This window comes from Gadus chalcogrammus, chromosome 4 (genome assembly GCF_026213295.1).
Source record: "Gadus chalcogrammus isolate NIFS_2021 chromosome 4, NIFS_Gcha_1.0, whole genome shotgun sequence".
Lineage (NCBI taxonomy): Eukaryota > Metazoa > Chordata > Actinopteri > Gadiformes > Gadidae > Gadus > Gadus chalcogrammus.
The window spans coordinates 5,635,731-5,650,883 of NC_079415.1; the positions used below are offsets into that span (position 1 = coordinate 5,635,731).

The 15,153-nt window shown below is 47.9% G+C and overlaps 2 protein-coding genes across 2 annotated transcripts in view; one reads left to right on the forward strand and one right to left on the reverse strand.

Annotated features, from left to right (window-relative positions):
- Window positions 1-647: 647 nt before the first annotated feature.
- On the forward strand, window positions 648-3,661 carry ndufa5 (NADH:ubiquinone oxidoreductase subunit A5). Its single transcript, XM_056587904.1, has 5 exons — window positions 648-787; window positions 1,214-1,258; window positions 1,990-2,106; window positions 2,664-2,729; window positions 3,451-3,661. Exons 1-5 carry the CDS (start codon window positions 767-769, stop codon window positions 3,550-3,552), a joined length of 351 nt encoding a protein of 116 aa, XP_056443879.1. The 5' UTR covers window positions 648-766; the 3' UTR covers window positions 3,553-3,661.
- cog5 (component of oligomeric golgi complex 5) overlaps window positions 2,923-15,153 on the reverse strand; it is a 44,936-nt gene continuing 32,705 nt past the window's right edge. The window contains exons 14-22 of the mRNA XM_056587887.1: window positions 13,923-14,022; window positions 13,299-13,409; window positions 11,403-11,465; window positions 7,874-7,977; window positions 6,992-7,229; window positions 6,415-6,491; window positions 5,074-5,200; window positions 4,487-4,566; window positions 2,923-4,052 (exon numbers count right to left, since the gene is read on the reverse strand). Coding sequence (XP_056443862.1) covers window positions 3,938-4,052; window positions 4,487-4,566; window positions 5,074-5,200; window positions 6,415-6,491; window positions 6,992-7,229; window positions 7,874-7,977; window positions 11,403-11,465; window positions 13,299-13,409; window positions 13,923-14,022 — 1,015 coding nt within the window. The 3' untranslated portion in view covers window positions 2,923-3,937. The remainder of the gene's footprint in view (window positions 4,053-4,486; window positions 4,567-5,073; window positions 5,201-6,414; window positions 6,492-6,991; window positions 7,230-7,873; window positions 7,978-11,402; window positions 11,466-13,298; window positions 13,410-13,922; window positions 14,023-15,153) is intronic.

Consider the following 15,153-nt stretch of genomic DNA (forward strand, 5'->3'; position numbering starts at 1 on the left):
CCATAGATTATTTTTATTTTTATAAAATATACGGCAGGCCACTTGCATGCAACAGTCTTGTTGAAGTCGTTCAGAGGCACCCGGTGAGTTTTCAACTCAATGAGCAAGTAAGAAGGGAAACGGAGCTCCACAACGATAGTGGACTTTGGTTGATTTGTAAAGCCTAAAAGGGTTTTAAAAAGAAAAAGCCTGTGTTCGTTAAAGTGACATGTGATTGTTTTGAAATGTTTCTTGTTTGGTAGTATTGAATATGTATGAATTTATTGCAAAAGTCCTCTAAATCAAGCGCAGGTTCTAGGAAAGAAGCACATACTTTACAGCGTTTTTACTAAATGACGCAAGATTTTTGGTTGCATTCACGGACAGTCGGAAATTGTAGAATCGGACGAATATTACAGTCTTTTCAGCTTCTGACTGTGGCAGGCTACGTGTGTTTTGTATATTGGGTGGTTACATCAACATGGCAATAACCCTGACGTCATTATTAAGTCATTTGAAAAGCGGTTTAATTCAGGATGATTGCATTGAAGGCCTCACTGATTAACTGTATCCTGAATGCTAGATTATACCGATCAACTACAGACAGGTGTTGATCATCAGAGGGCCTATATAGTGTTCTGGATGCGAAGCGCACGGAGGGAGGGGGATCAAGTGATCAGGGGGAGGTGATGAGCACGCAGTAAACCAGGGGGCATTGACGCCCCACGTAAACAAAAACAGCTGTGACGTCATTTTAAATCGCCCTTCAATCCTGCAGAGAAGCAAGATGGCGGGTCTGCTGAAGAAGGTAAGAGTGGAGGTCATATTCTACCGTCACTTCTTACTTAGTAAACAACGCAAACTGATGAAACGTCAAAGGGGAAACATGTTGAGATGTCCGTTCAACACGTTAGCGGGACGTCTGGGCTGACGGCTGCCGTAGTTTACCCTTGGAGGCTCGGAGCTACATGCTAACACGTTAGCAAACAGAGGCTGATGGGTTCAGTATTAGAGGCTCTTTAAAGAACCAGAACCTCTGAGTGTTTCTGTTCAGAGAAGATCAGAGACACACCAGATTATGGGATATTGTTTTAGTTTGTGTGTGTGTGTGTGTGTGTGTGATATTGTATTCAGAACACTGACTTTGAATCACCAGTGTTTTCTAATTGATTCCTTACTGTCTGTCTCCTCGTCTCCTTCTCTCCTTGATTCTGTCTCCCGTCTCCTCCCTCAGACGACGGGTCTGGTCGGCCTCGCGGTCTCCAAGAACCCCCAGGAGGTGAGTGACCGGGGGTTGTCAGGCTGGGGTTAGATGATCCGGGAACAGATGTAATAGATTGAAAACGTCTTGTATGGATTTAACATTGATTTATTGGTAACTACAATTTGTTAAACCTTAATTTGGGTAAAATGTGTAGGTTTGACCTCATCTTAATGTACAGAGTGATACATTGGAGGGGAAAAAAAGCTTGTGCTAAATGTATGTTAGTATAATACCGGTTAATGACGGACACTGGGGAGCTCCTTACTCATCAAATGCTAAATATAATTTTTGAATTCCATCTGAAGCGTTATTACGCCTCTTGTTCTGGAGATGTTTTCATGCCCTTCTGAGATCTTAATGATAATGTGAGATGAGGGTCTTGACACTAAACTAGAGATGTTCCGATACCATTTTCTGCTTCCCAATTGCGAGTAAATACAGATACGGCATCTAGCATTCTAACTACCAATATCACTTGTTCTTATTGAAGGGTTCCCTTACGATGACAGCTATGTATAGTCTGTTACCTTACTGACACAATTTATTTTTTCAGAACTAGATAACATTTACATTTATAATATTACATTTTGTATTCTTGTTGTCAAGCATTCACGCATCCATGTTTTTCTGAGTTGGCATCTCGAACGCACATAGGTCAGAGACGATGCGTACTCTCCGATATTTGTATTGGAACAACAACCCAACCCTGCAGACGGCCAACATGCTGTGTTGTGTTCCCCACCCAGCGCCTGAGGATCCTGTACTCTAAGATCCTGGCCTCCCTTCAGACCCTGCCCCAGGACGCGGCCTACCGCCGATACACGGAGCAGCTGGTGACGGAGCGCTACGACCTGGTCAAGACCGTACGTCACGCACCCACAAACGTACACAACACGCACAAACGTACACAACACGCACAAACGTACACAACACGCACAAACATGCACAACACGCACAAACATGCACAACACGCACAAACATGCACAACACGAACAAACATGCACACGCGCATGAAGATGGAACCCCTGCTCCGTAAGACTCTACATACAATGGGTTTGAGCCGGGTTTAGGGTGTTATAACCTCGAGGAGACACTGGCTGGCGGTGCACGTGATTCTTGGTGGAGATTCATCATGGTGAGTTTAGGATTGCAGGACTGACCATGTTAACTTGTGACTCACTATGGGGACGAAGGGAGAATATGTCGATATAGATATGTACACTATTCATTTGAATGTTTCTGCAAACAAAGTGCATTGTGTTTTTTTGTTTTTTTTTTCAACATAAAACTAGTATCATAATATTGATAACATGATCATTTTGTTCACGATACTCGTCTTAAGAAATTGTATGCAGTTGTGCTTTAAGTTAAATATGTTCTATCACAAGTGCTGACGCGTGTTCGTTGTGTTTGGATCCAGGAGACAGATATTGAGAAGCTGGAGAAGAAGATCAACGGTGGACAGATTGAAGAGGTCATCTTTCAGGTGAGCGCTCATCTCTTCTCATGTTCTGTAGGGTTAACCCCGTCACCTCTCCTGTTCTGTGGGGTTAACCCCGTCACCTCTCCTGTTCTGTGGGGTTAACCCCGTCACCTCTCCTGTTCTGTGGGGTTAACCCCGTCACCTCTCCTGTTCTGTGGGGTTAACCCTGTCTCCTCTCCTGTTCTGTAGGGTTAACCCCGTCACCTTTTCCCTGGGGTTAACCCCGTCACCTTTTCCCTGGGGTTAACCCCGTCACCTTTTCCCTGGGGTTAACCCCGTCACCTTTTCCCTGGGGTTAACCCCGTCACCTTTTCCCTGGGGTTAACCCCGTCACCTTTTCCCTGGGGTTAACCCCGTCACCTTTTCCCTGGGGTTAACCCCGTCACCTTTTCCCTGGGGTTAACCCCGTCACCTTTTCCCTGGGGTTAACCCCGTCACCTTTTCCCTGGGGTTAACCCCGTCACCTTTTCCCTGGGGTTAACCCCGTCACCTTTTCCCTGGGGTTAACCCCGTCACCTTTTCCCTGGGGTTAACCCCGTCACCTTTTCCCTGGGGTTAACCCCGTCACCTTTTCCCTGGGGTTAACCCCGTCACCTTTTCCCTGGGGTTAACCCCGTCACCTTTTCCCTGGGGTTAACCCCGTCACCTTTTCCCTGGGGTTAAGAGATTTCATTTTTAAAAAAATGGTCACTTCAGCAAGTTCTAACGTGTGTCATGTGCGTAGGCGGAGTGCGAGCTGGCTCTCTCCAGGAAGATGGCGGAGTGGAAGCCCTGGGAGCCGCTGGTGGAAGAAGCTCCTCCCAACCAATGGAAATGGCCCATCTAAGCCCCTCATTAAAGTGTTCTGCTGTGTGATTGGTCGTCCCCTGCTTCCCAACGAAATTGTGTACAAATAAAAAAAAAATGGTGGAAATATTTTCCCACAAATATCCTAACATGCCTCGATCTGTTCTTGAACACATCACTTAATCTGGGGGAGAGAAAGTCAAGGCAGCAGGATTTGAACCTCAACCCCGTCTTTATTATGCATGAACAAATGAATATCCTTCACCAACATGAAATCGATTTGATTGGAAGAGATTTCACCCTCATGTTCTTCAAAAACCCCTAAGTACAACGATCAGGGCTCAGGTGACTTTAACGCACCATCAGTACTGGAATGTAGCACGTGGAAGCAGGTCAGACATGCTTTCGGGAGCCTTGGTAACCGCCTAGGAAGTGGCACTGGTGGCCCGCTGTAACAGCTGGAGCATTATGGGATAGATGGGCGCAAACTCCTTCCCCTGTCGGGTCCTCACCGACTGGACATAGGCCTCCAGCGCCCCCCTGTGGAGTAGAAAGAATCACAGTGCTTGTAGAGGGCTCCCTCTAGAGGTTAAAGGTACACCACTGCAGCATTACCTGCTGACGACAGCTCAGTGAACTGAGGGCGTTTACAATTTAGGGCATCTAGCAGACCTTTCTTACAATAAGCATAGAACCACGCTAGATTAACCCATTCCCTTATAAAACAGCTAGGGTAAGAAGACAAGTGCATACATTAACACGCACCTGTTTCAAGGGGAGACTGCAGTCTCCCCTTGAATACATGTTCTGCATCAACGAACACAACCTGAGACTTCATAAAGGGTTTGGCTGTGGTTCAGACCAGCAGGAGCTAAACACGTGGGCCACCAGAGGGCGCTGTGGGCCTGTACGGCGGACAGCTGTAAGTTGTCTGCAGACGAGAACACACATCATGCCTCTCAGGTGAGACGTACCTGATGAGGGTGAGACGGTCTCTCTCTGAGGGATGGTCGTCCAGCCATTGGGAGTAACGGGCGATGGACCACTCAGCGCGCTGAGGAGGCAAACACACACCTCAGGTTTAACACGCACACACATCTTAACACCTGCCCAGGTTTAACCGACTGTCACACGTCGAGGCTGGGGAGAGACGGCGCTACATGAATATTCTGCTCGATCCAATCCCACCTCACAATGAGTTCACTGACGCCTGACTGAACCTCATTTTTACATGACAATAGAACCCATCACATGACAATAGAACCCATCACAAGACAATAGAATCCATCACACACTGTCGTGGCCATAGAAGAGGTTAATTGGTAGTAAAGGAACGAAAGGCCCTTCTCTTTAGATAAGAGCGTTTTGTAACGAGCAGGACCTGCTGGTGCCTCCTGACTCGCTCACACACCACCGGGACGCTGCGTTGCCACGGTAACCACACACACACACCCGTGAGCGCCGAAATGGTTCTGGTATATGAAGGCATGGGGTTTGTGTAAGTATGTGTGTGTGCATTTGTGTGTGTATATATATATACTGTATGTGTGTGTGCGTGTACCTGGTGGGGGGACCTGAGCTCCCCGGGAGCTCTGGAGAACAGGAAGCTGAGCAGGGTGCTGTAGGGGATGAGCTCCCCCACCACCGCACTGCTGGAGATCAGCTCAGAGGTCTGGAACAGCAGGGGTCTGCGGACACACACACACATGTTGAACACATGTCCATATACACAAACACGCCATACACAAAGATATACGCACACAAACATATATATATATATATATATATATATATATATATATATATATATATATATATATATATATATATATATATATATATATATATATATATATATATATATATATATATATATATATATATACACACACACACACACACATATATAAACAAAAACACACACATACATATTTATCTCCATATACACACCCATATCATATCTCCATATACACACCCACACACATATATATATACTAGGGGTGGGCACCTCACGATTCGATTCCGATTATGAGGTCAACAATTCGATTCTGAAGCGATTATCCATGCAACAATTTTTTTTATCTACATTTCCATTGGTGATTTTCCAAAATATATATATACATCTGGGTTTGCTACTCAGTTTGCTAATCACTTCCTACTTTTGTGATGATCATTAAAGACATCAACAGATTAATTAACTTACATTGATATTTCATAAGAAAGAAATCATTTCTCACAAATATTACTTTCTCTGAAAAATGCAATAATCAATGCAGCTTGCATTATAACAGAATATGGAAGCATGCAAAAAATAGGTTTCAGTTTTATTTTATTTCTAATCTTTCTTTTCTATGTCATTAAAGGAAAAGCTGCTCTTGAATTCTTGTGTCTGGCTGTGAGTTTCCACGCATGCTATGCGTAGGCTGAATCGCAATCGTGTCAATACAAATCAGATTGGCCAATACACACTGAAAATAAATTCAATCACTTATCATTTTAAAATCACAAAAATTATCCCTCTCTGGCAAAAACTATCCCTCTCTAATTCAGATTATTAATTTATCTGCATCGAGACAGAATCGCGATGCATCGAAGAATCGATTATTTTTCCCACCCCTAATATATACACACATATATATATATATACATATATATATATATACATATATATATATATACATATATATATATATATCTATATACACACAAAAGCATACACACACCCACACAAATTACACATTACACACACAAATTACACTACACAGAAAAAGCACCCTAAAACATTTTCCAAAAATAGAAAGGTTTCCCCCCCCCCACAATAAGACCCTCACACACACACACCCAGGGAGGCTGTTCCCACCCAGGGAGGCTGTTCCCACCCAGGGAGGCTGTTCCCACCCACCTGAAGGAGCGCAGCATGCGGTAGGGCTTCCCCAGGTCAGAGACCCTCCGGCACAGGGGGGCTACCGTCAGCTCCATCTGGGGACACACACACGGGCAGACACACACACACACACACACACACACACAGAGAACACACACACACAGGTGGAGGTGAGCTTAGCGTACAGGCTCCGTAAGGTGGAGGAGATGGAGGAGGAGAAGGAGGAGCAGAGGTAGAGGAGCAGAGAAGGAGAAGTGGAGGAGGGAGGTGGAGGAGGAGAGGAGGAGGAGGAGGAGGAGGAGGAGGAGGAGGAGGAGGAGGAGGAGAGGTGGAGGAGGAGGAGGAGTAGAGGAGGAGGAGGAGAGGAGGAGGAGGAGAGGAGGAGGAGAGGAGGAGGAGGAGGAGAGGAGGAGGAGGAGAGGTGGAGGAGGAGGAGGAGGAGGAGGAGGAGGAGGAGGAGGAGGAGGAGGAGGAGGAGGAGGAGGAGGAGGAGGAGAGGAGGTGGTGGAGTAGAGATGGAGAAGTTGAGGCAGTGGAGGTGGTGGAGGTAGAGGAGTAGCGATGGAGGTGGTGGAGGTGGAAGACCCCCTCTCACCTGGGCGAAGTCAGCAGCCAGCCTCATCTTGCCGCCCTCGCCCAGCGGGCGCAGCAGGGAGGCGTGGCGCAGGAAGAGCAGCAGGGCGCGCTGGGCGATGCTCTCCGTGCGGCCGTAGATGAAGTCCAGGCACTGGAAGTGCTGGAAGTAGTCGGCCACGGAGCGCGACACGAAGCCCTGCAGCTCCCGCATGTACAGGGAGCAGGGCACCTCTGGGCGATGGCCGCTGGACAGGGGGCTGGGGGGGGGGGGGGCACGGACACACACACACACACACACTCACACATATACACACACACAGACACATACATATGCACACGCACACTCACACAGATACACAAAGATAGACACATACATATACACAGGCACACACACACTCACACACATGCACAGACGTATACACACATACATAGACACGTGCACACACACACATATCCACACATCCACCCAGACACAGATACACACGTGCACAGACAAACATACATATCCACACACACACACACACATACAGACATACACATGTACACACGCACGCACGCACGCACGCTCACACACAGAGACACATTCATTCATATACACACATGCATACAGACACACAGACATGCACAGACACACATTCACAAAATTAGAAACTGAAGGGTCAGAACAGATTGGAGAAGTTGAACTGAATCTGACACGATAAATGCTAGCATGAGGATCTGTTTTGTGGTAGTGTGTGTGTGTGTGTGTGTGTGTGACTGTGACTGTGTGTGTGTGTGTGTGTGTGTGTGACTGTGTGTGTGTGTGTGTGTGTGTGTGTGTGTGTGTGTGTATGTATGTGTGTGTGTGTGTGTGTGTGTGTGACTGTGACTGTGACTGTGACTGTGTGTGTGTGTTCCCGACCCAGAGAAGTCCTCCTGGTGCATGGTGATGATGATGGCCTCCAGGGAGTCACTGACCGACTGGAGGAGGGGCTCCACTGCCGCCCCCATCAGGACCTGCACCCCCTGACACACACACACACACACACACACACACACACACACACAGTATACACAGACACGCACACACACACACACACACACACACACACAGTATACACAGACACACACACACACACACACACACAGTAGATACACACACACACACACACACAGTATACACACACACACACACACACACACACACACACACACACACACACACACACACACACACACACAGTAGATACACACAGATACACACACACAATAGATACACACACACACACACAGTATACACATAGACACGCACACACACACACACAGTAGATACACACACACACACACACACACACACAGTATACACAGACACGCACACACACACACACACACAGTAGATACACACAGATACACACACACAGTAGATACACACACACACAGTAGATACACACAGATACACACACACACAGTAGATACACAGATACACACACACACACAGTATACACACAGACACGCACACACACACACAGTAGATACACACAGATACACACACACACAGTAGATACACACAGATACACACACACACACACACAGTAGATACACAGACACGCACACACACACAGTAGATACACACAGATACACACACACACACAGTAGATACACACAGATACACACACACACAGTAGATACACACAGATACACACACACACACACACACAGTAGATACACATAGACGAACACACACGTATATACAAACACACACAGTAGATACACATACACACACAGTAGATACACACACACACACAGTAGATACACACACACACACGTATACACACACATGTATATACGCACACACACACACACACACACACACACACACACACACACACACAGTAGGTTAGAAACACGTGACGTTACCACGGACAACACACGAGATGTCCTGCATGTCGCTTTGTTACCATGACGACCATCATCCTGCCATCGACTGAACTCACACAACATGCAGGAAATAACGACCATGTTAAAACCTTGATGGATGAACCTGATTGGCTCAGCGGGCAGTGATGCCAGCACAGGTGCGGTCGGATCTCAGGGTTTAATAACTTAAAAGTTAAACTTCAAGTTAGGTGTCATAACCCGGGTTTGGGGAGGCTTCTTTGACTATTATCCAGAACTGATTAATGATCATTAGTCCCCCGCACACAGCTCCTCATAACTAGAAACCAAACCAAAACCACGCACGCTCTGATTGGCTAGTCAACAAGAAGAAGTCATGTGACCGTGCCGGGGCCTATGGGACATTTTTGTTGCCACGGTAACTCTCCGGGTCAGATGTAAATATCTATTGGAGGATCTCAGCATTCTGAGAGGACGGATTGAAGCACGAACTGAGCTGCGTGTGTGTGTGTGTGTGTGTGTGTCCCAGTCTATGTGTGTGTACATCTAAATGCACAGAGCCGTGCCATGAGTCTAATGCTCTAATCATCCAATCTGCTGCAAGATCAATGGACACACTGTGTGTGTGTGTGTGTGTGTGTGTGTGTGTGTGTGTGTGTGTGTGTGTGTGTGTGTGTGTGTGTGTGTGTGTGTGTGTGTGTGTGTGTGTGTGTGTGTGTGTCCCAGTCAATGTGTGTGTGTGTCTGTGTGGATATGCGTGTGTGTGTGTGTCCCAGTCAATGTGTGTGTGTGTGTCTGTGTGGATATGCGTGTGTGTGTGTCCAGGTGTATGTGTGTGTGTGTGTGTGTCCAGGTCCAGGCATGTGTCTGTGTGTGTTCTGCTGATTGCCATTATCAGCAGCCCCGGAGGTGGAGGTGAGGCTGCTCATCGCTCGGTTACCATAGCAACCGCCATCACGCCACACTGAGATGCGGGCGTGCGGTGACAGCTCTGTCCTTTCCTCCTCCTCTTCCTCAGTTTGTCTCTAACTCGTGTTCAAACACCGCCTAATACTACGCCCGTCTCCTGTGGGACTGCTTCACCAAATGACTGAGTGACTGAGTGACTGAGTGACAGGACGACATAGTGACAGAATGAGAGAGTGACTGAGTGAGAGGATGACATTCTACACCAGGTCTCACTGTTTTATTTTGTTTCATTTTAATGATTATTCGTAAACTAATAATGTGTATTATGTAGCTTCTCTTTACATTCATTTAGTTTGACTATAATATTACTATTATTTCAATATGCACATCGGTATGTTACGCTGAAGTGTAATAGGTTATTATTAGGGCTGTCAAGCGATTAAAATATTTAATCACGATTAATCGCATTAATGCCATAGTTAACTCACGATTAATCGTGATTAATCGTAATTTTTCTTCCTATGCTAAATATCCCTTGAATTCTTTGTCCCATTAATTTTTCTAATTTTAATGCTCTTATCAACATGGAGAAGTGCATCGGCTTGCCTTGTGCAAATGTTTTTTTATTGATAACAACATTGGCATATACTGATCCAAACAGGACGGTACAAAAAACAAAACCTATAATGCAATTAAACGATCAACAAACAAAGATATGCCTTGAACATAGCAGTCAGGCTACTGCTTCTTTGTTTTGAGCCCAAAAAAAAAGAATATTATTTATTTTTGAAAAAATAATAATTCGCGTTAATCGCGCGTTAAAAAAATTAACGCTGTTAAAATTGGTTTGCGTTAACGCCGTTAATAACGCGTTTAACTGACAGCTCTAGTTATTATATGCACACATTGTTCTGACGTTCTCTTATGTTTTTATGCATAATATTTGTAACACTGTAGTGCTTTGGCAACACTGTTTGGTATACCACAATAGACATGCCAATAAAGCTTTTTGAATTTGAATTTGACAGAAAGACAGAATGACAGAGAGACAGAGAGACAGAATGACAGAATGACAGAGTGAGAAAGTGAAAGAGTGAGAGAGTGACGGAGTGACAGAGAGCCAGAACGATAGAACAACATAGTGACAGAATGAGAGTGACATAGGGACGGAACTACAGTGTGAAAGAGAGAAAGAGAGACAGAGTGACAGACGAGAGAGAGATAGAACAACAGAATGACAGAGTTAGAGAGTGAGAGAGTAAGAGAGACTAAGATAATGATAGAACAACAGAGAGACAGAGTGACAGAGTTAGAGAGTGAGAGAGTGAGAGAGTAAGATAATGATAGAACAACAGAGAGACAGAGCAACAGAGCTACAATACCCGTCCTGAGTCTGACTCTGAGGATTAGAACATAAGTAAGATAGCTCCGGGTCAACCCAGCTGTTGGCATGGTAACCAGTAGGGAAGAGCCGGTTGTAGCGATTAAGCCGTCTAACAGCAATCGTGTGTGTGTGTGTGTGTGTGTGTGTGTGTGTGTGTGTGTGTGTGTGTGTGTGTGTGTGTGTGTGTGTGTGTGTGTGTGTGTGTGTGTGTGTGTGTGTGTGTGTGTGTGTGTGTATGTGTGTGTGTGTGTGTGTGTGTTACCTCCAGAGATGATCTCAATGCTTGCTCAGCAGCTGTAGGATTTGAAGTCAACCCTGAAATGACCTAGAGGACAAACGCCAGGGGTCAAAGGTCAAATACTTGTCGTTATAACTTTTCAATCCATCAGAGCCTTTAATGAAACAGTCCCCTGTTTCCCTAGTGCACCGTAGATTAGTTCATATATAGTACACCATTAGCACCCTATATAGTGCACTTTTAGTTTCCTATATCATGCACTCTTCCCGTCCCCTGTGTGTGAGTGTGTCATAAAGTTAGGTTGTTTGGTGATTCACGGTCATCATCACATGTTTACTTTCGTTTTTCTGCACACACACACACACACACACACACACACACACACACACACACACACACACACACACACACACACACACACACACACACACACACACACACACACACACACACACACAACCACACACACACACAGTCTCTCTATCTCACTCAGTCTGGTGCAGTGTTTGCTTTGGCCAATGAGCTGGTAGCAGTGTTTGTAAAGGCAACGAAGTGTGTGAGGAAGAGAGGGGGTGGGGGAGGAAGAGGAAGAGAGGAAGAGAGAGAGAGAGAGAAAAGGAGTGGGGGGTTGGGAGAGATAGAGAGAGTACGAGGGTAAGGGGGAGAGGGGGAGAGAGGAGAGGGCAGAGGGAGAGAGGGGAGGAGAGGGAGCGAGCAAGGGCGGGGCGGTGGAGGGAGAGAGAGGGGGGAGGGAGAGAGAAGGGAGGGAGGGAGAGAGAGGGGAGAGTGTTTTTGATATTGCTGCTTGATATTGATGGGACGGCGTCCAACTGTCAACCCGTCACGCTACAGTTCACTCTCCTCCTGGAAGGTTCTGCTGTAGCCAGCGTCCACAGACCAGAGCTGACAGAACCACTGAACCAGTGGAACCGGCCCTCTGTGGTCACGTGATCAAGAACACGGAGGATACATAGCGGAGTCCCCGAAATCGAGATCACTATGGGCTTCGTGAACCTCGCTGCCATCTTGGCTCTAACCGCCGGCTGGGGGAATGAACCGCACACGGGTTCCTTTTGAGCGTGTTCAGAACCAAGATGGCCGCCGGGGGGGAGCGAGGCCCATCGTTCAGAACCAAGATGGCCGCCGGGGGGGGGAGCGAGGCCCATCGTTCAGAACCAAGATGGCCACTGGGGGGGGAACGAGGCCCAGCGTTCAGAACCAAGATGGCCGCCGGGGGGGGAGCGAGGCCCATCATTCAGAACCAAGATGGCCGCCGGGGGGTGAGCGAGGCCCAGCGTTCAGAACCAAGATGGCCGCCGGGGGGGAGCGAGGCCCAGCATTCAGAACCAAGATGGCCGCCGGGGGGGGAGCGAGGCCCAGCGTTCAGAACCAAGATGGCCGCCGGGGGGGAGCGAGGCCCAGCGTTCAGGACCAGGATGGCGGCGGCGGGGCCAGCGGGGCCCCAGCGTTCAGGACCCCTGAGCGACAGGTTCTCATTAGAGCCCGCGGCGCTGGGCTGGGACCCGATTAACGCGCGCTGAGGGAGGCGAGACGGGGCTTTCATCATGTTTTAATGGAGCTGAAAGGGGACAGCCGGACGGACGGACCCCCTGGGGCCACTCAGAGCCCCCAGCAGAAGGACGGACACACACACACACACACACACACACACACACACACACACACACACACACTGCCCTTTCTTCTTTCTTTCTTCTTCTGTGTTGTATATGTGTGTGTGAGTGAGTGTGTATATACGTGTGCGTGTGTGAGTTGGTAAATGTGTGTGTATGTGTGTGTGTATGTCTGAGTAAGTGAGTGAGCGTGTTGTGTGTCTATATGTGTGTGTATGACTTAGTGAGGGTGTGTGTGTGTGTGTGTGTGTGTGTGTATAGGTGTGTGAGTTTGAGAGAGTGTTACCTTGGCGACGGCCCCATGCAGTCTGAACAGGGAGTTCACCACAGCGACATTCTTACGCTGGCCGTCGGTCAACGGACCAATCACCTGGCTGGCTTCTCCCTGTGTGCACAACTACACAAACACACACACACACACACAAACAAAGACGCGCAAACAAGGTTGTCAAACAGACGGAAGCCACACACAGAGACATTTGACCGATGAAAGGAGGGACGACATACAGAGAGACAGACAGACAGGTCGAGAGACAGATAGGTAGTAGTGAGACAGACAGAAAGGCAAGAAGTGAGGCAGACAGACGGACAGGGAGTGAGACAGACAGGTAGAGAGTCAGACAGACAGGTAGTGAGACAGACAGAGAGACAAGTAGTAAGGCAGACAGATGTACAGGGAGCAAGACATACAGACTTACAGAGAGACAGACGGACAGAGAGACAGACAGACAGGTCGAAAGACATAGGATGCCAGCCTATCCGCTTCCATCACTGTGAGCTTGGACGGGTAGTGGTGAGGTGGTGAGGTGGTGAGGTGGTGAGGTGGTGAGGTGGTGAGGTGGTGAGGTGGTGAGGTGGTGAGGTGTTGAGGTGGTGAGGCGGTGAGGTGGTGAGGTGGTGAACTGCTCACCAGTTGCTCAGACTTGACGCAGAACAGCTGGACGGTCTTGGCGGCGTTCTTTGCGACGGCAACGGCCAGGTCCGGGTCGCCCGCGGCAACGTTCAGCTCACTGCGGGGCGGACAGGAAGTGGATCAGCGGAAGGGAAGCTGTCATTAGCAGAACAACCGCAGGCTGCTTGGCATAACCCTGAGCACTCAGCTGCATAAACAGCAGCATACCTTTACCTTTATCGGAGTAGATAGAACGCATTACTGACAGCGTCGACATGGCCACCAACCAACCGACCTATGCCCTGTTAATTGCAATAACGAGCGGTTATTATCGACCGATAGGATTTGACCTCCGCTCGGCCCGCACCACTTCACCAAGCGCTCACAAAGCCTCCATAGGAGGTGTTCAGCCTCCTATGGACGACGCCCACGCAGACGACCATAGGGACCAGGGGGACTGACCGAGCGTTCAGTGGCCTGGTAGAGCCTCCGCGTTGGCGTCGGACGATTCCAGGAGAGCTAGCAGCAGATGGCCTCAAAAAGACTCAAGACGGACTTGTTCACCTAGTGAGTTCACCTAATCTCTGCATGGCCTCCCAACTTACTCGCAATTTACCTCCCCCCACACCCCTCCTACACTCTTATTGTACGTTGTGCGTCCTGGCACTTTAAGACAGTACTTAGAACTGTAGCATCTTATCCTAGCTATCTTTGCGGTATACGGGTGAATGGGTTAACCTGGCGATTGTAAGTGCTTGTCACTTGGTTCTATGAAAAATCCTTACTGTACCAACAGAGATATATCGTTGTTTCTCTTTCTTCTGCCAAATGTACTTATTGTGAGCGGCTTTGGACGTAAGCGTCTGTTAAACAGCCTGAATGTAGATGTAAACGAGGCAGAGCGGCATCACGTCATCAGGCCAACAGAAGCCAGCATTCCCGGAGCCGACAGAACGCCGTGTTCTGAGCTCCCCTTACAGACGGGCTGGACCGGGTTACAGTCCGCCTCTTTTGGACACAGCTGACCTCTGCCGTCCCCGGCAGAACCAGATTTATCAGGAATAGGATGGGAAAACATGGCTGTTTCGATTGGAGCCAGTGGTGACGTTCTAAACAGGTTCTCCACAGGTTCCTGCTCTATGAAGTGATCCGGACCACCGACCTCGCTACACAACACCAACAGGATAGGATGAGTTCAGGGAAGGTTGCTAGTTCGATCCCCAGTTCCTCCTAACCTAAGTGTCGAGGT

Bases quoted from the DNA above. Each gene is read 5' to 3' on its own strand.
- ndufa5 (XM_056587904.1), top strand. From the start codon at position 767: ATGGCGGGTCTGCTGAAGAAG. The intron at 2,107-2,663 runs GTACGTCACGCA...GTTTGGATCCAG, and splicing joins GCTACGACCTGGTCAAGACC to GAGACAGATATTGAGAAGCT. The intron at 2,730-3,450 runs GTGAGCGCTCAT...TCATGTGCGTAG, and splicing joins TTGAAGAGGTCATCTTTCAG to GCGGAGTGCGAGCTGGCTCT.